The 24,236-nt window shown below is 39.3% G+C and overlaps 2 protein-coding genes across 2 annotated transcripts in view; one reads left to right on the plus strand and one right to left on the minus strand.

Moving 5' to 3' along the window:
* Positions 1-1,222: 1,222 nt before the first annotated feature.
* Positions 1,223-24,236, plus strand: part of KATNAL2 (katanin catalytic subunit A1 like 2) — a 67,768-nt gene continuing 44,754 nt past the window's right edge. Inside the window, exon 1 of the mRNA XM_010990144.3 lies at positions 1,223-1,306. Coding sequence (XP_010988446.3) covers positions 1,256-1,306 — 51 coding nt within the window. The 5' untranslated portion in view covers positions 1,223-1,255. The remainder of the gene's footprint in view (positions 1,307-24,236) is intronic.
* LOC105097600 (elongin-A-like) lies at positions 8,032-15,489 on the minus strand. The gene is made up of 3 exons (XM_064480294.1): positions 15,446-15,489; positions 13,126-13,160; positions 8,032-10,293 (listed from the first exon to the last, which is right to left on the minus strand). The coding sequence occupies exons 1-3, from the start codon at positions 15,487-15,489 to the stop codon at positions 8,330-8,332; spliced, it is 2,043 nt and encodes a 680-aa protein (XP_064336364.1). The 3' UTR covers positions 8,032-8,329.

Here is a 24,236-nt window from a genome sequence, read left to right on the forward strand (position 1 = left end):
TAGCTATTATTACTAATGGGAGAGTGGTGAACAATTTCAAGTGGTGCCAAGTTTAAATAAGGTAAAGTGCAAAATAATCTATAACTGGATTTCCTAATTTGGAAGTTACTGGCAACTCTGGCAAGAACAACTTCACAGGAGAAGGGACAAATGTGTTGAGAAATGAATGGAAGGTGAGGAAATGAAGAGAATGGCCAGTCCTTTCAGAAAGTTCGAAATGAATGCCAGCCAGGTGATTCAATTAAACAATTATACGATAAGAACTTTTTTTTTTTAATTGAGGAGATTTGAATATTTTTGTATCCTTAGGGGAGAGAATGGATGAAGAAAGTCAAAGATAATGAAGAGGGGATGGTTTAGAGTAAGAATCACAGCAAGAGAGACAGAAGGAAACAACATTGAAGACACAAGAGTAGTTAATACATGAAGGAAATAAGGTGGAGGAAAATGTCAAGTCCGTGTTTGTTCACTTCTTTTGAGAGTAGGTATAATATGGAGGACGTTGGAGAAGAAGGGAAAGTTTAATTCACAGTTTGTATCCCAGAAAACTCCTGACAGCCAAAACCTACAGATTCTATCAGTCTAAATGGACTAAGTACAGACAATTTAAAAGTAAAGCAGGAAGGAATTTCCAAACCTTTACCTTAATTGGGAGGGAGGGGGGAGCCTAGACAAGATGGGATGCCAAAATAGACTTGGGAGCATAAGCTTAGGCCACAGAGGCCTGAATAACTGCCGAAATCAAGGACAAATACTCTGGAGGGGGAGGGCATGGTTCAAGCGGTAGAGCACGTGCATAGTAACTTACATAATGGTCTAGGGTTCAATCCCCAGTACCTCCTCTGAAAATAAATAAGTGAACCTAACTACCTTCTCCCACCAGTAAAAATAAATAAATAAAAATATATAAGAGAAATTTCAAGAAAAAAAAATTTTTTTAAAGGACAAATACCATGGGATATAAACTTCAGAGACAGAATTAAGAGAAAGAAAACAATTGCAAATGCCCCAGGATCTGCCAATCACCCCCTTTCTGTCTCTTGATTGGCCAGTACAGGCGCAAACGTCGGGTTTAACGGGCCTATTTTAACGTTGATTGGCATGAGTAAAGAATCCTCTTTGCCCAGTGATTGGCTGGCATGTCTAGGCTCTGGCCAATCCTAAAGCGAGCGGGCTAGATGAGCGTCAGGTTTCCCTGAGCCGCCTTCCTCGGAGGCTCCTATCCTCCCTTTTCTCGGTCTGTAACAGTGTCCTGATGGAGCTTTCTTACCAGACCCTCAAATTAACGCACCAGGCGCGGGAAGCGGTAAGGAAGGCATATACACGAAAAAAGCTGTATTACCAGGAACTTCTCTCCCCTTGTTGCTGCGGGCGGGTTCGCGTGTCTCCGGTTGCTATGGCGACCGAGTCCACTGCCCGAGTGCCGCAAGGGTAGTGTGGGCCCTTACGCCTCACCGGTTAAGTCGGGGGCTGGGCTTGAGGCGGTGATGGGGAGGAATGGGTCTGAGACCCAGGCGGGTCTGGGCTTGACAGCGGGTTTGGTGAAAGATGGCAGGTTGGTTTGTGACTGAGGAAATGAGGTGTCGAGGGGTGGGTATTATTACGCAAGCTGAGTCTTGATGGGTGAGCGGGTTTGCGGAGTGGTCAAAATGAGATTGTTAAAAGGCAGGACAACACTGTCCTGGGAGTTGGAATACTGGGCTCTGGTCCTGGTTCACTACTACCAAGGCTGAGAGGCCTTAGGAATTGAATTCCTTTCTCGGGCCTCCGTTCCCCCTTTTGGAAGTAACGTAATTGGACTATAATCCTTTTCACACAGAGATTACATGCATTCTCCTGTTGTGTGTGTTTTTGGTTAACTGGCCCAACAATACTTTCCACAACAAAAAACATGAATTGAAGATGTACTGTATGCCAGTCACTGGGGAAATAAAAACAAAGCTTTAGTGGAGGAAAGGGATAAAATTAAAAAAAAAAAAAAAAAAAAAAAACCACTGATATCTGGTGCCACCTCCAGAGATTATGATTTACTGGTTTTGGTGTTTCTTGAGCATTGATATTTTAAAAAACCTCAATAGGTAATTATAATCTGTAGCCAAAATTATGAACCACCACTCCCACCTTAAAAAAAAACAAACAAACAATACAGGAGCTGTCTCCACTGGCCATCTTGGCTGACACCACCCACTCCAACGTTTTCCTTTCCCCACTCTGAGTGCTTTCCTCTTCCCTGCTCCAGCACTTTCTTTCCTTCTCTTCTTTTGAAGAAATAAAGCAGCCATTTGCTTTGGGGGGAAAAAACAATATTACAAAAAAAGGTAACCCTTTGGCCTCACATCCCCTCTACCTACCAGCCTCTCTCCAACTTCTCCAGTTTCTCTCCAACTTCTGGGAAGGATTGGCTGCATTTGCCGTTGCTGCTTCCTCACCTCTGGACTGTGCTAAGCCCATTCCGATCTGAGCCTGTACTACCTGCATCAGAACGTTTTGGGTTGGCTTTTAATAAATCAGATTCTTGGACCTGCCAAGAATTACTTAATCAGAAATTCTCTGGGATGGAGGTCTTGAAACTTACATTGTAAATGCACACTCTAGGTTTGAAAACTACTGCCTTAGGTGGTCTCATACGGTGTCATGACCTCTGGTGCCGCCTGTATGCCAACAACTCCCCCAAACTGACTCTAGACTGGACTTCTTTGCTGAGCCCTCAACTGGGATGTCTTGAAAATTCAGATTGTGATCCAGTAGTTCTGGGGCGGGGCGTGTGTCATGAGTTCCTGCGTAGTACTGATGCTGCAGTGATCTCTGGGTAGCAAAGACCTGTGAGTAGAGAATTTGCTCCTATTCCATTTTGAATTTCGTGTTTAATTAAAATAAGACTTTTCAATCTGTAAACCTCTGCCACTTCCTTTTTTTTTTTTTTTTCCAACTTGAATGTAAGATCCTCTAAACTGTGCTAAGGGCAAGGAATCTGTGAGGAGCAATTGCTTCAGGGTATTTAATTTGACCACCCAAGAACAAACACAAACAGTAATTGGTACCAATGCAGAAGAATGGTTTTTAGAAAGTCGTAACTGAGCCGCATATTCATGTGAACATACAAAATAATCTGAAACAGTTGCTTTGATTTATTCTCGTGTCATTACACGTACTTTTCAAAAGATGGGACTTTGCTTATGTGAGACTTTTATATTAAATATCTACTGTAAAAGTGTTAGCTAATTAATGAGGTGGATGACTAGGCTTTTAAATGAGTGTTGTTAAATGCCTTAGATTTTATTAATTGCATAGGCCTCTTAAAAAAAAACTAGAGTAATTGAAAATTTAATTACATCTATGTTTTTCTTCAGAGAACTAAGGCTTATTAAACTTTAAATTATCCAACATTAAAGGATCTATTGAAATACCAATAGCTATAAACAATGTGCAGTTCTAAATACTAATTAAACAAACTCTAAATCACCATAAAGCTAAGCTGAATTTTAAGTAACTCTTATGCTTTAAGTGATCAGTTCTCTCTTACATAAGAAAGATTAACCACTTCACTGCTGACCACTGCTGTAGCCTTGTGGGCGTCTTTAAAAATACTGTGGCCGCTGTTGAACCACTTTCTTCCTGTGCCTGGACCAAGAAAAGGAAACTGATCAGAAAACCTGGGACATATTGCTCGTGTCACATTGCTACATTTAGAGATTTGTTCTTTTTTTTTTCCTTTTTAACTACTAACTGAGAATATGAGAATCTACAGCTATGAATTTGTATATTTGATGTTTTGGGTTTTAAAGATCCTTTCTTTTGTAAAAATAACATTAATTATACTAGGTTTTATTTTTAAGTACAGAAAGTATATATCTCACTAGAGAGATAAATCTTGTAAATGTTAAAAAAAAATTGGTATGGCTTTCTGCTTTCAAATGTGATAGTGTAGATGGTACCAGACTAGCCTTTCTGCTCTAGGTAACTAGAAAACTGGACTAAATATATGAATAATCTGTTTTCAGACAATGGACAATGTGATCATGAGAGAAGGTCTTCTGATGGGTTCCAGCACACAAGGAATATCTAAGCAGAGCACAGCAGTTTTGCAGAGATAAGGCAGAGAGTTGAGTTTGGGAGGACTTAGGTGCTTAGAATTGGGAGGAAAGGAGGACCAGAAAGGAGGGAGCTTTGCAAACAGTTCCATACTTCTGAGTTTAGGGCTGAATACTAAGCTGTGCATACATGGAGTGAAAACGTTTTGAAACTGGGGAAAAACCAATTACCAGGGAACTCTCTATACTGAACAACTACAGTGCTCACATAACACTGAGAGACAATTTCATTCCAACCGAACCGAGTGGAGACACCTTGTGGAACAGCAGAGCATTTTGTAGAGATTCCAGGAAGGCAGTGCCTTAAGAGAAAGCTAAACTTAAAACTGTAGAATACTGGTGACTTGAGATAACCTCTTTCCTGACAAAGTTTGATAGGATCAGACTTACCTGCAAATACTAAACTATCTGCCCTCCAGAACCCCTCAACACACCTAAAAGAAGGCAATAAAATCTAGATTCACAAGACTGGCATCCAAGAAAAAGTTACTAGCTGTCATTAAAAAAAACAGGAAAATGTGGCAAAACTGGGACAAAAATCAGTCAACAGAAGATCCAGAAATATGAGAAAAGACAGAATTAGCAGACAGGGTCTTTAAAAGTAGCTATTATAAATATGTTTAAGCATTTAGGAAAACATGATTATAAAGAGGAGAAAAACAGAAGATATAAGAAGAATAAAATGGAACTTAGAGACTTGAAAAAGAGGCAGAATTGTTTCTGGGTCCTCAAGTCTGTTCCACTGGTCTATTTGTCTATTTCCTATGCCAATACCACACTGTCTTAATAACTGTAGTTGTATCCATTCTCAGTATCCACTTGAGCAAAGACTTCTGCTTGTTCTTTTTTGTCAAATGGCCACTAGTTTTGACAACATCTGTTTACATGTTTTAGAATCCACAAAGATTGCTGGATTTTGATTGGGGAGGCAGTGAATCTGAAGATAAATTTGAGAAGAACTGACAGTTTAAAAATAATGAGTCTTCCAATCAAAGAATATAGTGTCTCTTTATTCTGGCTTCCTTAATTTTTTCAGTAGCGATTTAGAGTTTTCTGCATAGATGTTTTGCCCACCTTTTGTTAGAAATACCTTTTGTTTCTTGATACTTTCTAAATGGTTTTCATGTCAGTGTAAATGGTTTCTTGTTTTTTGGGGGGGAAGGGAAGAGGTAATTAGGCTTATTTATTATTACTATTTTTTTTTCTTTTAATGGAAGTACTAGGGATTGAACCCAGATCTTTACCACTGAGCTATAACCTTCCCCCCCACCCCCGTTTCTTGTTTTTTTAAACTTAATTTTATGTTTGTTATTGATATGTAGAAGTGCAACTGATTTTGTGTATTGACCTTATTTTGGCAACATTGCTAAATTCATTGATTACTTTTAATAATTATCTGTGAATTCTTTAGATATCTTTACATACTCAATCAAATTATCCATGAATAAAGACAGAGTTAATTCTTTCTTTTCAATTAAAAGAATTTTTTTTATTTGTTTGGGGGGAGGGAATTAGGTTTATTTATTTATTTTTTAATGGAGATACTGAGGATTGAACCCAGGACCTTGTGCATGCAAAGCATGCACTTTACCATTTGAGCCATCCCCTCCCTTCTTTTCGATTCTTGATGCCATTTATTTCCTGGCCTACTCTTACTGATTAGGACATCCAATATAATGTAATATTGAATAGAAGTGGGGATAAGAGGCATTATTGTCTTTTCTCCAATCTCAAAGGGAAAGCTTTTAACATTTCACCCTCTTCTACAATGTTTACTGTAAAGTTTTTTTGTAGATATCTTTTTGTCAAGTTAAGGCAGCTCTCTTCTATTCCTAGTCTGCCTGAGTTGTTTGCTCTTTGTTTTTTTTTTTCTTTAATCAAGGAAATGATGTTTAATTTTATCAAATACTTTTCTATGTTTGTTGAAGTAATCATATGACTTCTCTTTATTTTGTAATGTGGTGCATTAACTATATTGCTTGATTCTCTAATATTCAAACAACCTTACCTCACTCCTGGGCCCCTGAAGTTTGGTATTACATAATGCTGATTGACTTTGCTAATATTTTGCTTAGGGTTTTCCCATCTGTATTAATTAGTGACACTGGCCTATTACTTTTCTCTTTAAAATGTCCTTGTCAGCTTTTGATGTAAGGGATATGCTGTCCTCATAAAATTAATTGAGAAATGTTCCCTCTTTCCATTCTGTAGAAGAAATCATGAAGATTGGCATTGTGTTGCTATTGTTGAATGTTTGGTAGAATTTGCTTTAAAAGAAACCTAGGTATGGAATTCCCATAGAAAGGGTTTTGTTTGTTTGTTTGTTTGTTTTCTTTTTTTTTAAACAGATTCAAGTTCTTTTCAACAGGACTATTGATACTTTAAAAAAATTTTTTGGTGTCAGTTTGGTATATTGTGTTTTCTTGGAATTTATTCATCTCATCTAAAATTTCAAATATATTGGCATAATTGTTCATAATATCCTAGCTTTTAAAAATAAATATATGGAGGATCTGTAACCATCTTCCCTTTTTATTCTTAACATTGGTTATTTGTGCCTTCTCTTTTTTTTTCCATCAGATTACCAAAGGTTTATCAGTTTTATTGGTCTTTTCAAAGAACCAACTTTTGTTTTGTTGATCCTGACTATTGTAAGTTTGATTTCTATTTCTCTACTTTTATATTCTTAAAATTATGACCTTATACTTTCCTTGGATTTATTTTATTATTTTCTAATTAATATAGTTGGTTAGCTTATTAATATTTACCTTTTTTCTTTTTTAACAGATGCATTTAAAGATATAAAATTTCCTCTAATCACTGCTTTGCCTGCTTCCACATGTTTTAATATGTAGCATTTTAATTTTTTCCTTTTCATTCAATTCCAAATATTTTCTAAGTTCTATGGTGATTTTTGTCTGATCCGTAAGTATTTAGAAGCGTATTATTTGTGTATAGGAAGTCTATTGGTACCTTTTTACACTGTTTTCTAGCTTAATTGCATTGTGTTTATGTAACAATATTCTACATGATTTCAGTTCTGACATTTGTCCAGAATTGTTTTATGGCTTAGTGTATGTTTAAATTTCTTAACTGTGTTGTTTAAATCTTTTATATCTTACACATTTTTTCTTCTTGTTCTATTAATTATTGAGGAAGGCATATGAAAATCTCGCACTGATTATACTTTTTGCCTATTTCTCCTTTTGATTTTATCAATTTTTGCTTTATTTATTTTGATGTCATGTTATTAGGTACATAGAAATTTAAGATTGTTCAATTAATTTGTGTGTTTGTGAGATAGAGGTTAAGCTTCATTTTTTCCCTATTTGGTTATCCAGTTGCTCCAGCACCTTTTAAACATTTTTTGAATTACAGTGGCAACTTTGTAAAAATTCAAGTTACCATATATTTGTAGGTCTATTCCTGAGCATCTTGTCATATATTTAAGAGTCATTTGTGTTTCCTTTTGTGTAAACCATCTTTTCCTATGTTTTCGCATTTTTATAGTAAATTATTGTCATTTTAATCATTGATTTGTGGGCCCTTATTATATATAATTAGGGAATTGACCTTTTGAATGGTAACTGAGTTGTAAATATCTTTCCCAGTTTATTTATCTTTTGACCTTTTTTTTTTAATATATTTTAAATTTTTGGGGGGGAGGTAGTTAGGTTTATTTATTTTTTAATGGAAGTATTGGGGGGTTGAAATCAAGACCTCATTCATGCTAAGCACACACTCTACCATGGAGCTATACCCTTCCCTGTATATTTTTAAATTTTTATACGGTCACATATATCAGTCTTTTAAATTAATGGCCTCTGGGTTTGTGTCCAAGAAGGCCTCATCTACTCAAGAGATTTAAAAAAAAAAAAATCTCACGTTTAGTACTTTTATTTAATTATAGAAATACAATCTGGGGATAATATTTATTAAGACTATGCCTTACTGTTTACAAAGAGGCTAGTTAACAACAAAAGCACAGTTGATCTTAAAATCCTCAGTGAGAATGAGGCTTCTCATCTTCAGAATCCTAAAGTGTTCTCCAGGCAGGGAGACCGTGGCTGTGGCATGAACATTCACAGGTACAACACTTGAAAACTACAGGAGTCAGAGTCCAAAAGTTTTTACAAAGCAAAAGATTCTGGTCTCCTTTGGAAATCCCATTCCCTAACCCCCAATGCCTCTATATTCCTCTTCCCTGAATTCCATCTCCAAGGCAAGGCCTCAATTTATCATCGGGAGAATCTGTTCTTGAAATCTTTAATGGCCTTGGCCATCATTGGGGCAATTTTTTTCGCAGGTTTTCTGCTGCTGACCACACGCATCAAATGGGTACTAGTGGTGCTTGGGCAGGCATAGGCCGGCTTCTCGTGGATGAGGTCAAGGCTATTGTTGTTGGAGGGAGCATGGCTGCCTCCTGTGGGGTATGGGGCTGGCTTGATCTTGACTTTTTCTGGGACAGCTGCTCCTCCTATTTCAAACTTCTGCCTCCTTCGAACATCAGCAGGTGGCCTGGCCACAGAGTTGAAAAGGATCATCTGTGCTTGTCGGCCTTTGGGCTTATTGGCGTGCGCAGATTGGATGTTCACTGCCAGCGCTCGAAGCCGCTGCTCTCGGGCATCCTGAAGCCGCAGGTACATCTCTCGCCATGACTCATCCTCTTTTGGCCTTTCTTTCCTAAAGTTTTGGTGACAGTGAATTTTCCATAATTTATCTGTTTCTTTGACTAGTGCATGATTGTATTTCTCTATGCGATACAGCTGATCAGGTGCACAGCTCTTCAAAATGGGTTCAAGAACTGAATATGGGACTCCTCCCACTTTAAAGATTGAATTGATGTTGTTTTTAAGTACCCAGATGCACTGTTGGCGCAAGGTCATCATTTTGGGGAGATAGGCACACTTGGAACCAGAATATACCTGCATCTTAGAGTTCATTCTGCGTCCAGTAAATCCAACGTCTTCCTCTTTCTGGGGTGAGGGCAGTGCTTTTTGCTTTGGTCGGAAGGAGGACATCAATTCAAAGGCTGGAAGTGGACAGTACTTGGCCTGGACCCTGGGTAACGGGAGGTCTGGCCATACTGGTAATGCATCAGGGGGCACCTTTTTCAGTTTGGCCCAGTCGTTTCCAGATGGTGGCAGCTTCCCTGATTTGTTTTTATTCACCTTAGATAGTTCCTGAACCGAGTCCAAGTTTTCACTTGAATCATTTTTTTTAAGTCCTTTTTCTTCAAGAGCAGTGGCTGAAGTTTTCCTAATCTTTTTCTCCCTGGGCTGGTCGTGGTTGAGGTGTGACTCCAAAGACATGGTGGGCGGTTTGAATTCATTATCCGTAAATTCAGAGAGGGAGCCCCCTACTGGCGTTCCATCCGAAACAGGAGGTCTCATTTTTCTTGTTTGAATCTTTTGGTTATTAGAAATCTTCTCTTTCACCTTGGGCAAAAGGCCTCCAGAACACTCGGCTGCGTCTAAGCGGTCGAGACTTCGCTTGTTTTTGTCCCATTTGGTATTCACAGAGTCTTCGTGCTTTCGCTTTTTAAGATGGTGGGAAAGTCGCCTGAAGGGAGGTGAAAACTGGATGCCGTGGCCTTCTCTTTCCTTCTCCTTCTTGACACCACTAGAGGGCGGATTCTCCTTCGTGTGGCCCAAGGAGAGAGGCGGCCTTGGGCTTTTCTGTCTGGAGAAGTCAAGGCTTGACTTCTTGCTGATCAAAGCAGAGGACGTCTCGTGTCCCTTGGCACCCACCGGGCGCTTGTCCCCATGATGAGGCTGGTGCCCTCTGCTTTGACTCCCAGCCCCGCTGCCGTGGGGTGCACCCAGGCGGTGGTCTTGACTGAGCCCCCGTCTGGCGTGAGGGGCATCAGAGGGGCCTTCTCCGGGCCTCCGGTGTGCAGCGCCGGCCTCGGCAGGGCGTCTGTGACGGTCCCCGGTCATCAGACGAGGACGCGTAGACCATGGAGGGGACTGGCCGTAACCAGAAGATCCTGGCCTCGAAGAAAAAGCTGGAGAAACCCTGTGGCGCTGCCTTCTGTCCTCGCCCCTCTCCGGGCTGCGGGACCTGTGGTGGGACCTGGCCATCTCTGAGGGGTTTCTGTGCTTCTTCCGTCTGTGCTCGGGGCCGCGCGGTTGGTCCCCACGGTCCTCTCCCTCCATTTCCTCCTCCTCCAGAGGAGCGGCCCTCGGGCGCTCTCGGGAATCGCCGTCGCGCTTTCAGCTGGCTCGGGGCCTCCACTGGCCGGGCCCGCCGCGGCGCCGCCGTTCGCGCCCGCGACTTGCCGTCGGGCGGACCCGGCCCTCCGCCGGAAGTGCTGCCGAGCCCGGCGAGGCCAGGGGCGCTTCGCGTCCTCCCACCGTCCCCTCGGGTCGGTGTGGGCGGCCGAGCGTGGGCGCGGCCGCGGCTCCTCCGCACCTCGGTGCCCCGACGCCGCGGGCCCGGCCGGCTGTCCGCGCCGCGCCCACCCGGCAGGCCCGCCCCCCGCTGGGGGGACAGTGAGGCGTCGGCGACGGAAGGAAGCCCCAGCGCCCCCCTCCCGTGGCGGCCGCGATTGGTGTCCGGATCGCACCGCCTGCCGTCAGGGGTCCGCGGGCAGTGGGAGCCCCTCACAGTGACCGCCCAAGCGCTGTGCGCCTGCCGTCGACTAATTCCAGCCTCAACACAACCAAAGACTGGTGTATTATCCCCATTTTACGGCTGAGGAACCTTGGGGCTTCTTGGGGGCTGGGGGACAAAGTAACTTGTATGCGGTCACTTAACAGGAAGAGGTGAAGTCGGAATCTGAGTGGAGGTGGTTTAAGCCCACTGTGAGCACACGCCTATTGTTAGGTCGGGAAGCTGAGGCCAATTAGAGACAAAGGGGTTTGTCTGAAATCAAACAGCTTAGCCTCCTCATTAATAGTCCCTGTGTCTGATTTGCCCTCAAAGTGTCTGACAAAGTCTTCAATAATTCTTTTTTGGGGGGAGGGGGGTAATTAGGTTTATTTGTATATTTTTTTCAATGGAGGTACTGGGAATTGAACCAGGTCCTCGTGCATGCTAGGCATGCACTTTACTACTGAGCTATACCCTCCCCCTCAGTAATTCTTGATAATGATCGAATGGCCATTTGCTCTAATTACCTGAACAGCAGCAGTAGGACCTGAGTCACATCAGTCTGAAACACCCCAGGTATCCTTGAGGGTAATTTATCTTAGAAGAACTAGATTCATTTTTATTATTATTTATTACTAAATTTATTACTATTATTACTAAAAATAACAACTAGACCTGACTTAAAATGCCAGTATTGATTGCATCTCCTTTGGTTAGATCAGGAGCTAATTCCGTCCTAGATAGATCTCAAAGAATGCACCTGGCCTGACCTCTTGCCCAAATCAGAAAAACCCAGTGGTTGCTCTTTCTTTATTTTCTATATTTACATTTTTGACCTCTTGAACAATTCTTTAGTTATACAATCTGAGGTATCAATTTTTCCTTCAACTTTCCCCAGTTGCCTTCAGATTTTTATTGAATAATCTATATTTCCCACCATCATTCTAGGATTAAAGATATCCAAAGTCTTAGAATTTATTAGATCTAAGAATTCTTGACAGTTATTTTTATTTTCAATGTTCTCAATAGTATAAATTGGCAGTTCTAATAGCATATGATTACTTACATAATTCTAAATCAAGTTTAAAGAAATGATAGTAGCAGAGTAAGAAGATAAAACCACCACAGTCCTACAACCCAGATACACTAAGGAGTTACCTGTCAATGAAAATTAATCAGTAGTCAATCTATGAAAGAAATGGAAGTTTTATTTGAGCCACATTTGAGGATTATAATCTAGGAATAGCAACTCAGAAAGCTCCAAGAACTGTTCTGCTCATTAGAAATCAATGAGCAGTTACACAAGCTTTTTGAGACAGAGGACTGTACATCAGATGACCTATAATTGGCAGTTTACATAATCCAGATCTAAGCGCCATGTGACTCCTGAGATCGAGAAGGAATGTTATCTTTAAGGGGTTGTCTTACGATACTAGGAGAATAGTGCTCTTTATGGTGGAGCAGGTATTTCTGCAGATGGGGAAATTTTGGTTGATGCAAAATACAGATAAACGATGTTGAGGGGGGCAAAGGGGAGAGAAAATTTTTTATATTTAAATTTTTCACGTGCCTGTTGGCCTTCTGGCAGCCTTTTTTGAAAAAATCTATTCAGATCCTCTGCCCATTTTTAAATCTGGTTGGTTGTTTTTTTTTGATGTTAAGTTGCATGAGTTATTTGTATATTTTGGATACCAACCCCTTACCAGATATAATGTTTGCAAATATCTTCTCCCATTCAGAAGATGACCTTTTTTGTTTTGTTGATGGTTTCCTCCACTGTACAAAAGCTTTTTAGGTGGATGTAGTCCCATTTGTTTATTTTTGCCTTTGTTTCCCTTGCCTGAGGAGATATAGTAAAAAAAAAAAAAAAAAAAAATAGAAAACCAGTGTCGAAGAGCATAGGGCATATGTTTTCTACCAGAGGTGTTATGGTTTTAGGTCTTACATTTAACTTTTTAATCCATTTTGAATATACTTTTGTGCATGGTGTGAGAAAGTAGTTCAATCTGATTCTTTTGCCTGTAACTGTCTAATTTTCCTAATACCATTCATTGAAGAGGCTGTCTTTTCCCCATTATATAATATTGCCTCCTTTGTCATAGATTAATTGCCCAATAAATGTGGGTTCATTTCTGGGCTCTCTATTCTGTTCCATTGATCTGTGTGTCTATTTTTGTGCTAGTACCATACTATTTTGACTACTGTAGCTTTGTAGTATAGTTTGAAATCAGGGCTTGCTCTCTTGATGCAGGACCCCCAGGCCGGGGAGCCTGATACGGGGCTCAAACCCCTCACTCCTTGGGGAGGACTTCTGCAGTTGTAATTATCCTCCCATTTGTGGGTTGTCCATCTGGGGGGTTATGTCTTGTCTGTACAGCATCTCCACTCTTCCTAACTGTCTCGTCGTGGTTCCTTCTCTACATCTTTAGTCATAGATCTCTGCTAGTCTTCCAATCTTGCTCATCAGTAGTTGCTCTGTAAATAGTTATAATTTTGATGTGCTCATAGGAGGAGGTGAGGCCAAGGTCTTCCTACTCCGCCACCTTGGCTACTCTTATTTCATTTCATTTCATTTCATTTCATTTCATTTCATTTCATTTCATTTCATTTCATTTCTTTTTAATGACACTGTTCATGAAACCATGCCAGTTGTTCTGCAGAACTTCTCCCCATCTAGATTTGTCTAACTGCTTCCTTGAGGGTTCACCTGCTGTTCTCTTCCTGGTGAACTGGAACTTGGTACTAGAGGCTTGATGGATTTAAGTTAAACCGTTTAATTGACCTCATAGGTGATACTGGGAAGTTCACATTGCACACGTCAGGAGACTGTGGTGTGGTGGCAGTCTGATCTCTCCATCAGTAGCTGTGTTGCAACTAGAAAGTAGCCTGTGTGAGCAAGGGCTTCTGAAAAGAACATAAATGTCATAATTCCATCATCTAGTTCTTCGGTGTTTAATAACAATAGCCTGGTATGCAAAGTCCCCTGTATTTCAGTAAGCTTTATCGTTCTTTGAAATCCCAAATTCTATAACCAGTTCATACTTGGGGTTAACAAATGCCTCCCTTTCTGGAACACTGTTCCTGAGCATAGTTGACCCGCTCTGACTTTGTACTAAGTACAGTGAATGCCTTTCCTGGATCTGTAGACACCCCTTTCGGTAATTCTAGTGCTTTGTCAAGTTGTGCAGCATTTGAAAACTTAGGAAGTTTCCTGGTAGAAACCGGAGGTAATCAGGAAATGAACAAAAAACAAATTAGAACCTATGGGTATATATAGTCAAGCTTTTAAGTGAGTATTAGATGCAGGGACTGTAAAATAGAACTACAATAAAAACATTTGAAAAGAAGAAATGTGTCCTTTTTAACTGTTTGTTTTTGAGATGGAAAGCTTAATGCAAAATTTGGATCTTATTACAGAAAATTGAAACGAGCTCATGCAAATTAATCTCCATTGCACCCGTAAAAAAGAAATTAAAAGCACTAATGCTGCATGTGGTGTATATACAGTAACATTTCCTAAATATCTTCTGGGTCTAAAAGTAGGAATGATATTCAATGCTTCCTTTTCCTCAGGCTACAGTATCATAGGATTCAATTTTGAATCTGATAATAGAGGCACTTTTGTCGCACAATAGCCCACAAAGGAAATGAAGGAGGTAGAAAACAGCCAGATTATTGAAGCAGAGACAAATGAGACGCCTCCGTTAGACGTTCACTTCTGGGCCTCCTTTCTTGGGTAGACAGAAATTAATTGAGCATCTAATTGTGTCCACTTCAGGGGAGTGCCATCTTTACAGTTTAAATTGACCATTGGTGCTGGGTTATTAGTTTTTTAATTCAGAAGACAATTTGCTATGCTAATTTGAAAGGCATGAGTAGAAAGGTGTTATAGATCTGGCCAACTTTATACTTTAAATTAACAAATTTATGAGACCATATTCTGTGTTTCAAGTAACATCTTGAAATACATCTCAAATATTTAGTACTAGATACTGAATAGAGTTTTCTTATCTCTCTTTTCTATTCTTACCAAATTCTGAATTTCCATCAAACTTATTTCAAAGAAAAAGTAGCATTATTCTTTCAAGGCCTGGGCGCTCCCAAGTATAAGCTGCGTAGTGAGAAAGCCATTGCTGAAGTAGCCTCATTACTAAACAGGATTCTAAGTCACTGGCCCAAAGAGTGTCCTTCACTCCCCATCATCTGCCATAGAGATCAGGACTGTTTGCCAAAGTATGTGACTCCAGAGAAAAAACCCTAGAAATACTCTTGACTGGAGTTGGGACAACTACCATTTTCCAGGAATATAATAAAAACCCCACACAAGCCCTTCTGATAGATTATTTATAGTCTTTGAAGGATGTGGTCAACATTGCTCAGATCAGCTCAGGATCCAGAAGTCCCTCTATCCTAAGAATGAGAGTATTGCCCATTCACCCTGATGTACCATGATTCACTAGGTCAGTGGTTCACTGTTTAAGCAATTCTCCAGGGATTCTAAAAGGAATTTGAGGGAGATTATTCTGACAAATCCTCCAGCTCAAATTCTGTAGGGCCAGCTATGAAACCCAAGCTCTACTTATGGACAATAAGGCTCCTGGGTTTCTCTGCATTGGTGTCTATGCACATGGAGGCAGGGAGGTGAGGTCAGGGGACGTGGGAGTAGGAAGTGTGGTGTGGAGGAGGTGCCTTGGGGTGACTTTGTATGGATCCTTCCAGTGAATGGAACATCCAAGGCCAGCATCAGTGTCAGGACATACCTACTGAGGCAGGAGCAGGGGACCCGGATGTCAGAGCGGCTCATCTGCCAAGGTGATGATGGAATTCCTTAGCCTAGAAATTTTTTGATCTGTGAAGAGTTGACCCAAGTCAACCTATCTCTTTGCTTTTTACTTGCCGAAGTATTAAACAATTCAGAAGTCTGTGGATAAAAATCTAAGTTGCTGTGCCCCATCCCATTCCTCTACCCCAAGGTGACCACATAATCTAGGCTTTTATTTCTTTCTTTTTCTATGAGCGAAGGAGTGTGGATGTGTATTGCTGTGATTTCTCGTATTACAACGTCTTAGCATTCGGTAGATCTGCATATGTTCGCATAGAAAGATGTTCAAGACATATTATTAATTAAGTGGGGGGGTGGGGAGCAAGATGCCCGACAGTATATACGAAATGATTCCATTTTTGCAAATTTAAAAAAGTTTGTGTATATATTGATATATTCATAAACCCCTTTCAGAACTATTACATGAGAAATTAACAATGGTGCATAGAGTGAAGAGAGAAACTTTTTAAATTTTTGTACTAATCGAAGTTTTTCTTTGTCAAATTTAAACATTATCTTTAATCAAACATTCTATCCCTGAGTGACACAATACGTGGGAAAGGGTGGTGAGTGGGTGGAGAGACAATACGGCTTTGTCAAAATCTTTCCTCATCGGTGTAGTTAGACCACCTCATTCTTTTTACTGGGGCATCATGTTCCATAGGAAGGCTGTATCATAACTTACTTAACCACCAATGGACATTTTAGGCTATTTCTAATTTGGGGGGAAATACACATAATGCATTATTAAACATCCTTGAACATTAGGCATTTTGCACACATGGAGTACTTCTATAATATAGTGTAATTGATCTAGCATAAATTGCTGGGTGTGGAATTGCAGGCTCAGTAGCCATGTGCCTTTTTCATTTTGCTCTGTAAAACGATTGTGCTAGTTTACATTTCGACCAATTATATCTGAGTACATTTCTTTCACACCTTGCCAACTCGATATTATATGGGTACATTTTTTTCATTTCTACATTTTTTAAAATTTGAGATTCTTATGGAAAAAAACTTATTTTTGTCCAGGTGAACTGAAGAAATATTAACAGTACTAATTCAAGTGCTTTCTTCAGCTTTTCTGTGCATTGCAAGTTAGGATAAAACTGAAAAGAGAAAGTAGAAAGGGAACATCTGCCGAGATGATTTTGTGTTTTCTTTTCTGGCCGATAAGTCTACCCTGTAGCCACACTGACCCAGCAAGTTTGTTTTACAGTCAATTCATCGGAGCAAGTAAAGAAGCATCATTGCTACATCCCAAGATGAGACTGGGCTTTACCATCAGGGTGGCTGTGTGGGTGTTACGCAGCTCCGCCCCCACCATTACCATTTTGAATAACTTCAAAAGATTTCATGGAGTTATTTCTATTACCAGTCATATCATTAATTTTATATATCAGGGCAAAAAATTACTCAAGTTATTTACATTCATTTTAGCCCTTTCCCCCCTTTACCTCACCATATTTTTTTTAATTTTAAGACAGCTTTATTGAGATATAATTCACATACCACGCAACTCATCCATTTAAAGTGTACAATTCAATGGCTTTTAAGGGCAGGGGTTGACAGTTAAGGGGTGCAGAGTTTCTTTTTGAGGTAATGAAGATGTTTTAAAATTATCGTGGTGATTGTATAAATCTGGAACTACATTAAAAATTTTCTGACTCTACCCAGATGATCTTTAGGAAATTCAGGGCTCTCAGCCAAACCCAGTGTAGTAAGTTTCCTACTGAGGAACACAAACAAAACACTCCTGGCTGTTTTCTCTCAGCATCCTAGTCATAGGAACATTTGCATTAGTGCACTCGCTTCCAGATGGAAGGATGGAGGGACTCTGAACTGTGTGAACAAAGCAACGAACAGCTGTTGAGCACCTGCTAATCACTGAGAATGATGCTGGCAGAGCACCCGACAGTTTGCAAAACACTGTGCAGGTAGAAATGTCCCTGCTCAGCATCCGTGCCGTCCCTCTGGGAATGTTCATGGCTTTCAGGGCTCTTTAATCCAACTTCTTTGTTCCCAAAGACTTTTGCATACAAAAGAGATGGACTGGCTTTCTGTACAGCAGGACTGTGACTCTTTAGGAATTAAAGGCACGATCTCCTATAAGACACACTACTCCAGGTGCAGCTGGGTGACTGACTGAGGCTGAGCCGGTAGTTGCTTTGAAATGGTCACTAAAATTGTGAGATACTAGGTTTGAGGAATTGTAAGAGACACCATTCGTTGCTATGTGAGGTCAGCTAAGAGAGACTGGTAACCACAGTTATTTAATTTTGGCAAATTTGGCACACAATTTTTGGTAAATCAGAGCAGCAGCTTCTCTCTGGTCTGCTGTGAATATGCAGGGATGGGCGTGGACAATGATGAGGAGGGGTAAGTGCAGGGGAGGAATTGGGGGAAGGAAGAGCATTGGCCTGGAAGCCAGAGACCTAGGTTCTGAATCCAACCCCCGAGCATGAGTTTGAGAATGTGTACATTTAGAAATATATATCATCCATCTTATTACTGCCTGCTTAATATGCAGTTTTGTTTTTATTTTGCAAACTTGATTTGGACTGTATGTTGTGATGACTGTCGTCTTTATCATGGAAATCGTAATTTGGAAACACCTACATTTCATTTCCCCCTCCTCATACACTAGATGGCACTATAGGCAAGGCAAATCAATTTGCCAAAAAAGACTTGGACTCTCAGCGCCAATTTTGGTGAATTAGAAAAGCTTCAGTCTTCACCAAGAGGAGTTGTGTCAACATCTTCAGCAAGATGAGGGAAAGCTGCCAGTGTTGGACATCTTAATAGGATAACGTCATTTTGTGTAGTGGCTTTCAAGGTTTTCTTCTTTTTTCCTGTGACCAACTGTAAGACGTCTTAGACTGGGATCCAGTTCACATACACACACAAAAGCAACAGAAGTTTCATGAAGCAGTACTAAGCCTTCTTACCTGTTGTGCATTCTGTGATAATTCTCTTGCATTGAACTATGAAGCGTGTGACCCAGTAAGTTGATTTCATGTTCTGTAGTTTTAAAAAAACAATTATCTGGTGACCTTATGGAGAAATACCAGCCTTTGCTTAGCACTTGGCACCGTGCTAGGTACTTTGGGAGACTTAAAGAAATAGTTAAGTGTACTTCTGTTTTCTGAGAAAGAGAAGAGTTACGTGTCGAGAGACATTAGCGAACAACCCTGTAAGACGCTGTGAAATTGTGCCTACAGACAAGGAAACTAGTAACTGCGGAAGCAGATAACTCAAGTGGAGATATTCCGGAATAGCTGGATCACATCTAAGCTTTTAATTTGATATGAACTTTTTTGGGGGGAAATGACATACTGTGAAACCAAAGTAGTCAGAAAAATAAATACATTCCATTTACATAAAGTTCAAAAATGTGAAAACTAAACAATATGTTTTTTAAGGATGTATATATATATATGGTTGGTCAAACCGTAAAGAAAACATAAAGATGAGCATAAAATTCAGGATAGAAGTTACCTCTGGAGGAAGGAGAGGAAACATCTGAAAGGAATACACCAGGGAGTTTCTGAGATGTTGAACGTGCTCTGGGGCTTAGCCAGGATGCTTGTTATTATTACCATAATTATTATTAAAAATGAATGGATGCGGAGGGTATGGCTCAGTGGTAGAGCGCATGCTTAGTGTGCACAAGGTCATGGGTTCGAGCCCCAGTACCTATGTTAAATTTAAAAATTATAATAATAAATAAGTAAACCTAATTACCTCCCCCCCAAAAAAACAAAAAAAATTTTAAATGGATGTTTTATACGCTCTTCTGTATGAATTATATATTTCATAATACCATAAAAACACAGCAAAGATTACTATATAATTGCCTTCTTTATTCTTTATCTTGTCTTGGTAAGTTGCTTCTGGTTTGTTAACTCACCCTGACTAAAGGGATTTCTTCAAGGACAGAGGTAGAAATGCTCCCAGGGTCATTGTTAAAGAATGGTCTGTCATACACTTTTAAAAGTTCTCACATTATCTGATCTGTCCTTGAGAGCAAATCTGGATTTTAGAAACAGTCAAATCTACTAATAACATTTGATGAGGCATAATTTCACATAACAGGACTCTCCACAGCTGAGGGCTGTGCTTTCTGTGCAGTCATTAAAAGTCATGTTTTAGAAAAACTTTTAAAGACTTGGTAAAATATTTACAAAGTCTTTTTAAGAAAAAAAGCACACAGGTTATCAAAACACATGAGAAGCCTATTTTGTAAGAAGGTGGAAAGAATGTGACTAAAATATTTAATTTTTTTCTTGTGCCTTTATGCAGTGTGCCAGTTTTCTCCAGAGCCACATATACTTTTTGTAAATATGGGCTGGGGAAAGACTGTGGTCATTAACCTATACTGAAGATACTTTTAAATGAGGAATTTCAGAAATGTTTTGAGCAATGAAATAAAAGCATGACCTGCTAAGGTGACTACTTGGAATGGTAACTCCATTTAAATATATTAGGTTTGATGTATGTGTTTAAAAATTAGTTAATACTTAAAAAGATAGACATTATTTTTTAGAGCAGTTTGGGCTCACAACAACATTGAGCAGAAAGTACAGAGGATTCCCACAAACCCCCTGCCCCACACATGCACGTGCTCCCCCATTATCAACATCCTACATCAGATGGAACTCCACTAACACATCATTATCACCTGAAGTCCCCAGTTTACGTTAGACTTCACTTTTGATGCACATTCTATGGATTTTGTCAAATGTATAGTGACATGTAGCCACCAATATAGTATCATACAGAATAATTTCACTGCCCTGAAATTCTCTGTGCTCTGCCTCGCTCCCTCTCCCCTGGACTCTGGCCACCGCTGATCTTTTCACTGTCTTCATAGTTTTGCCTTTTCCAGAATATCACATAGTTGGAATCATACAGTAGCAAACTATTGATACAAATAATCAAGAAACAATCTATAGTAGGAATAGAAAAGAGTTTTATTTGAGCTAAACTGAGGGCTAGAGTCCAGGAGACACAGATTCAAGAAGCATTTGAATTGTATCCTGCAGGACTACAAAATGGGGAGGCTTATAAAGGCAGAAACTGCAAGGTTACAACTAGTTACATGAGTGTTTATCAAGAATTATAATTGGAGCTGGCAAGAAGTAAGGGAGCTTGTTTTTTTTAAAACATTTTTTATTGATTTATAATCATTTTACAATGTTGTGTCAAATTCCAGTGTTCAGCACAATTTTTCAGTTATACATGAACATATATATTCATTGTCACATTTTTTTCTCTGTGAGCTACCATAAGGTTTTGTGTTTATTTCCCTGTGCTATACAGTATAATCTTGTTTATCTATTCTACAATTTTGAAATCCCATCTATCCCTTCCCACCCTCCACCCCCTTGGCAACCACAAGTTTGTATTCTATGTCTATGAGTCTATTTCTGTTTTGTATTTATGCTTTTTGCTGTTGTTGTTGTTGTTTTTGTTTTTGTTTTTTAGATTCCACTTATGAGCGATCTCATATGGTATTTTTCTTTCTCTTCGTGGCTTACTTTACTTAGAATGACATTCTCCAGGAACATCCATGTTGCTGCAAATGGCGTTAATGTTGTCAGTTTTTATGGCTGAGTAGTATTCCATTGTATAAATATACCACATCTTCTTTATCCAGTCACCTGTTGATGGACATTTAGGCTGTTTCCATGTTTTGGGTATTGTAAATAGTGCTGCTATGAACATTGGGGTGCAGGTGTCATCCTGAAGTAGGGTTCCTTCTGGATATAAGCCCAGGAGTGGGATTCCTGGGTCATACGGTAAATCTATTCCTAGTCTTTTGAGGAATCTCCACACTGTTTTCCATAGTGGCTGCACCAAACTGCATTCCCACCAGCAGTGTAGGAGGGTTCCCCTTTCTCCACAGCCTCTCCAGCATTTGTCATTTGTGGATTTTTGAATGACGGCCATTCTGACTGGTGTGAGGTGATACCTCATTGTAGTTTTGATTTGCATTTCTCTGATAATTAGTGATATTGAGCATTTTTTCATGTGCCTTTTGAATCGTAATAAAATTTATATGGAACCATCAAAGACCTAGAATTGCCAAAGCATTACTGAAGAGAAAGAAAGAGGCTGGAGGAATAACTCTCCCAGATTTCAGACAATACTATAGAGCTACAGTCATCAAGACAGCATGGTATTGGTACAAAAACTATGGAACAGAATAGAGAGCCCAGAAATGAACCCACAAACTTTTGTTAAACTAGTCTTCGACAAAGGAGGCAAGAATATACAATGGGATAAAGACAATCTCTTCAGCAAATGGTGTTGGGAAAACTGGACGGCAGCATGTAAAACAATGAAGCTAGAACACTCCCTTACACCATACACAAAAATCAACTCAAGATGGATCAAAGACTTAAACATAAGACAAGACACAATAAACCTCCTAGAAGAAAACTTAGGCAAAACATTATCTGACATACATCTCAAAAATTTTCTCCTAGAAGAAATAAAAGCAAGAATAAACAAATGGGACCTAATGAAACTTACAAGCTTCTGCACAGCAAAGGAAACCAGAAGTAAAACAAAAAGACAACCTACGGAATGGGAGAAAATTTTTGCAAATGAAACCAACAAAGGCTTGATCTCCAGAATATATAAGCAGCTCATATGACTCAATAAGAAAAAAATAAACAACCCAATCCAAAAATGGGCAGAAGACCTAAACAAGCAATTCTCCAAGGGAGCTTGTTAAGTAAGGGTTGGTTGGGGTCCAAAGTGGTTGCATCTGATAGAAGACATTGTTTTGAGAATGGCTGTTTGTATCCTTGAGTCTGATATAGTTCAGAAATTCAAGTTCTCAGGGATGCAGGAACGTGTCTGAAACCACATCTACAATGGCCACCAGGCTCCATTTTTGAATACCTGAACCACAGTTACTCCTTTCTGATTTTTAACTGCATTCCTATCTTTAATGGTTAAAGCAGATGTACAATGTATGTGTGGTAGGCCACAGAGCAGGGTATCCTAGATGAAGCCAAATCATATACAAGCCAGAATGACTTCCCCATACCTCGGTCTGTGAAAATTTCTTTGTAACCTTTTCACATTGGCTTCTTTCACCTAGTAATGTGTATCTAAGTTTCCGATACGTCTTTTCATGGCTTGACAGTTTTTCTTTTTATTACTGATTAATATTCCATGCTGTAGCTATACCACACTTTATTTATCCATTCAGCCACTGATGGGCATTTTGGTTGCTTTTGTAAATTATGAATAGAGCGATATCAAAAATTCAGTGTGCAGATTTGTGAGTGGACATAAGTTTTCAACTCTTTGGAGTAAATCCCCAGGAGAGCGATTGCTGGACCATATGGTAAAGAGCATACTTAATTTTGTAAGGAACCACCAAACTGTCTTCCAAAGTGGCTGTAGCCCTTTGCATTCCCACCAGCAAGGAGTGAGAGCTCCCAGTGCTACATCCTCACCAGCACGTGGTGGTGTTAGTGTTTTGGATTTTCACCATTCAAATAGGTGAGCGGTGCTATCTTGTTGTTTTAATTTGCCATTCCCTGAGGATATATGATGCTGAGCATCTTTTCAAGTGTTTTATTTGCCATCTGTGTATCTTCTTCTGTGAGATGTCTTTTCATCTCCTTTGCCCATTTTTAATTGGGTTGTTTGTTTTCTTATTGTTGACTTTAAAGAACTCTTTGTATATTTTTATTTATTTATTTATTTATTTATTTATTTATTTATTTATTTATTTATTTATATTGGTGGGGGGAGGTAGTTAGATTTACTTATTTAGTTTTAGAGGAGGTACTGGGGATTGAACCCATGACCTTTTATATGCTAAGCTTGTGCTCTACCACTTGAGCTATACCCTCCCCCTCTTTGTATATTTTTAATAATAGTTCTTTATTAGCTATGTCATTTGTAAACATTTTCTCCCAGTACAAGTCATTACGTTTTGTGTTATCTTTTATTACTATGTTGTAATTTTCCTTTTATCTCCTTTTCTCTTGGACTTCTGATATCCCTGATTTTATTTATTTTAGCCTGAACTCAAAGCAAAACATTTAACTAACAAGAACCAAAAAACCCCCCAAAAACCCCCAAATGTATACAAAGCTATGTGATAAAATGCAAATTAGTTTTTTAAAAAAGCAGTTACTATCTTTTGAAAACAAAATAGAAATAGGCAGAAAACAAAATAAATTTTGGTTGGAAAGGTGGTACTTAACTGTGCTTCCTTCACAAGCTCTTTGAAACACAAGTTGCTCTATTTTCTGTATTTTTTGGAAATCTAAATAAAAGCTTATCACCTTAAGCAGCAAAGTTTTATTTGAATCATTTTGGATGGATACCTTTATAAAATAGTGTTTTACCTGCCTACATGTACAGCAAATATTGGACGTAACTGCCTTTTAATCATAAGAGAATAGTACATTCAAAAAATAAGAGCAAGATACTGTGAAAAAGGAACAATCAGAGAATAAGAACAAGCTCTTGGAAGTTAAAAATTATCATTGTCTAAATAAGTTTTGTAGAATGGTTCAAAGACAAGGCCAAGGAAATTGCCCAGAAAATAGAAAAAAGGGACCAAGAAATGGGACACTATAGGAAAGCAAAAAAATCTTAAAAGATCAATCCAGGTGATGCCCCGTTCAGTTTGTAGAGGTTCTTAAAAATAAACCAGAGAAAACATAGGGGAGTGATTTAACAAAGAATTAATAAAA

This window comes from Camelus dromedarius, chromosome 28 (genome assembly GCF_036321535.1).
Source record: "Camelus dromedarius isolate mCamDro1 chromosome 28, mCamDro1.pat, whole genome shotgun sequence".
NCBI lineage: Eukaryota > Metazoa > Chordata > Mammalia > Artiodactyla > Camelidae > Camelus > Camelus dromedarius.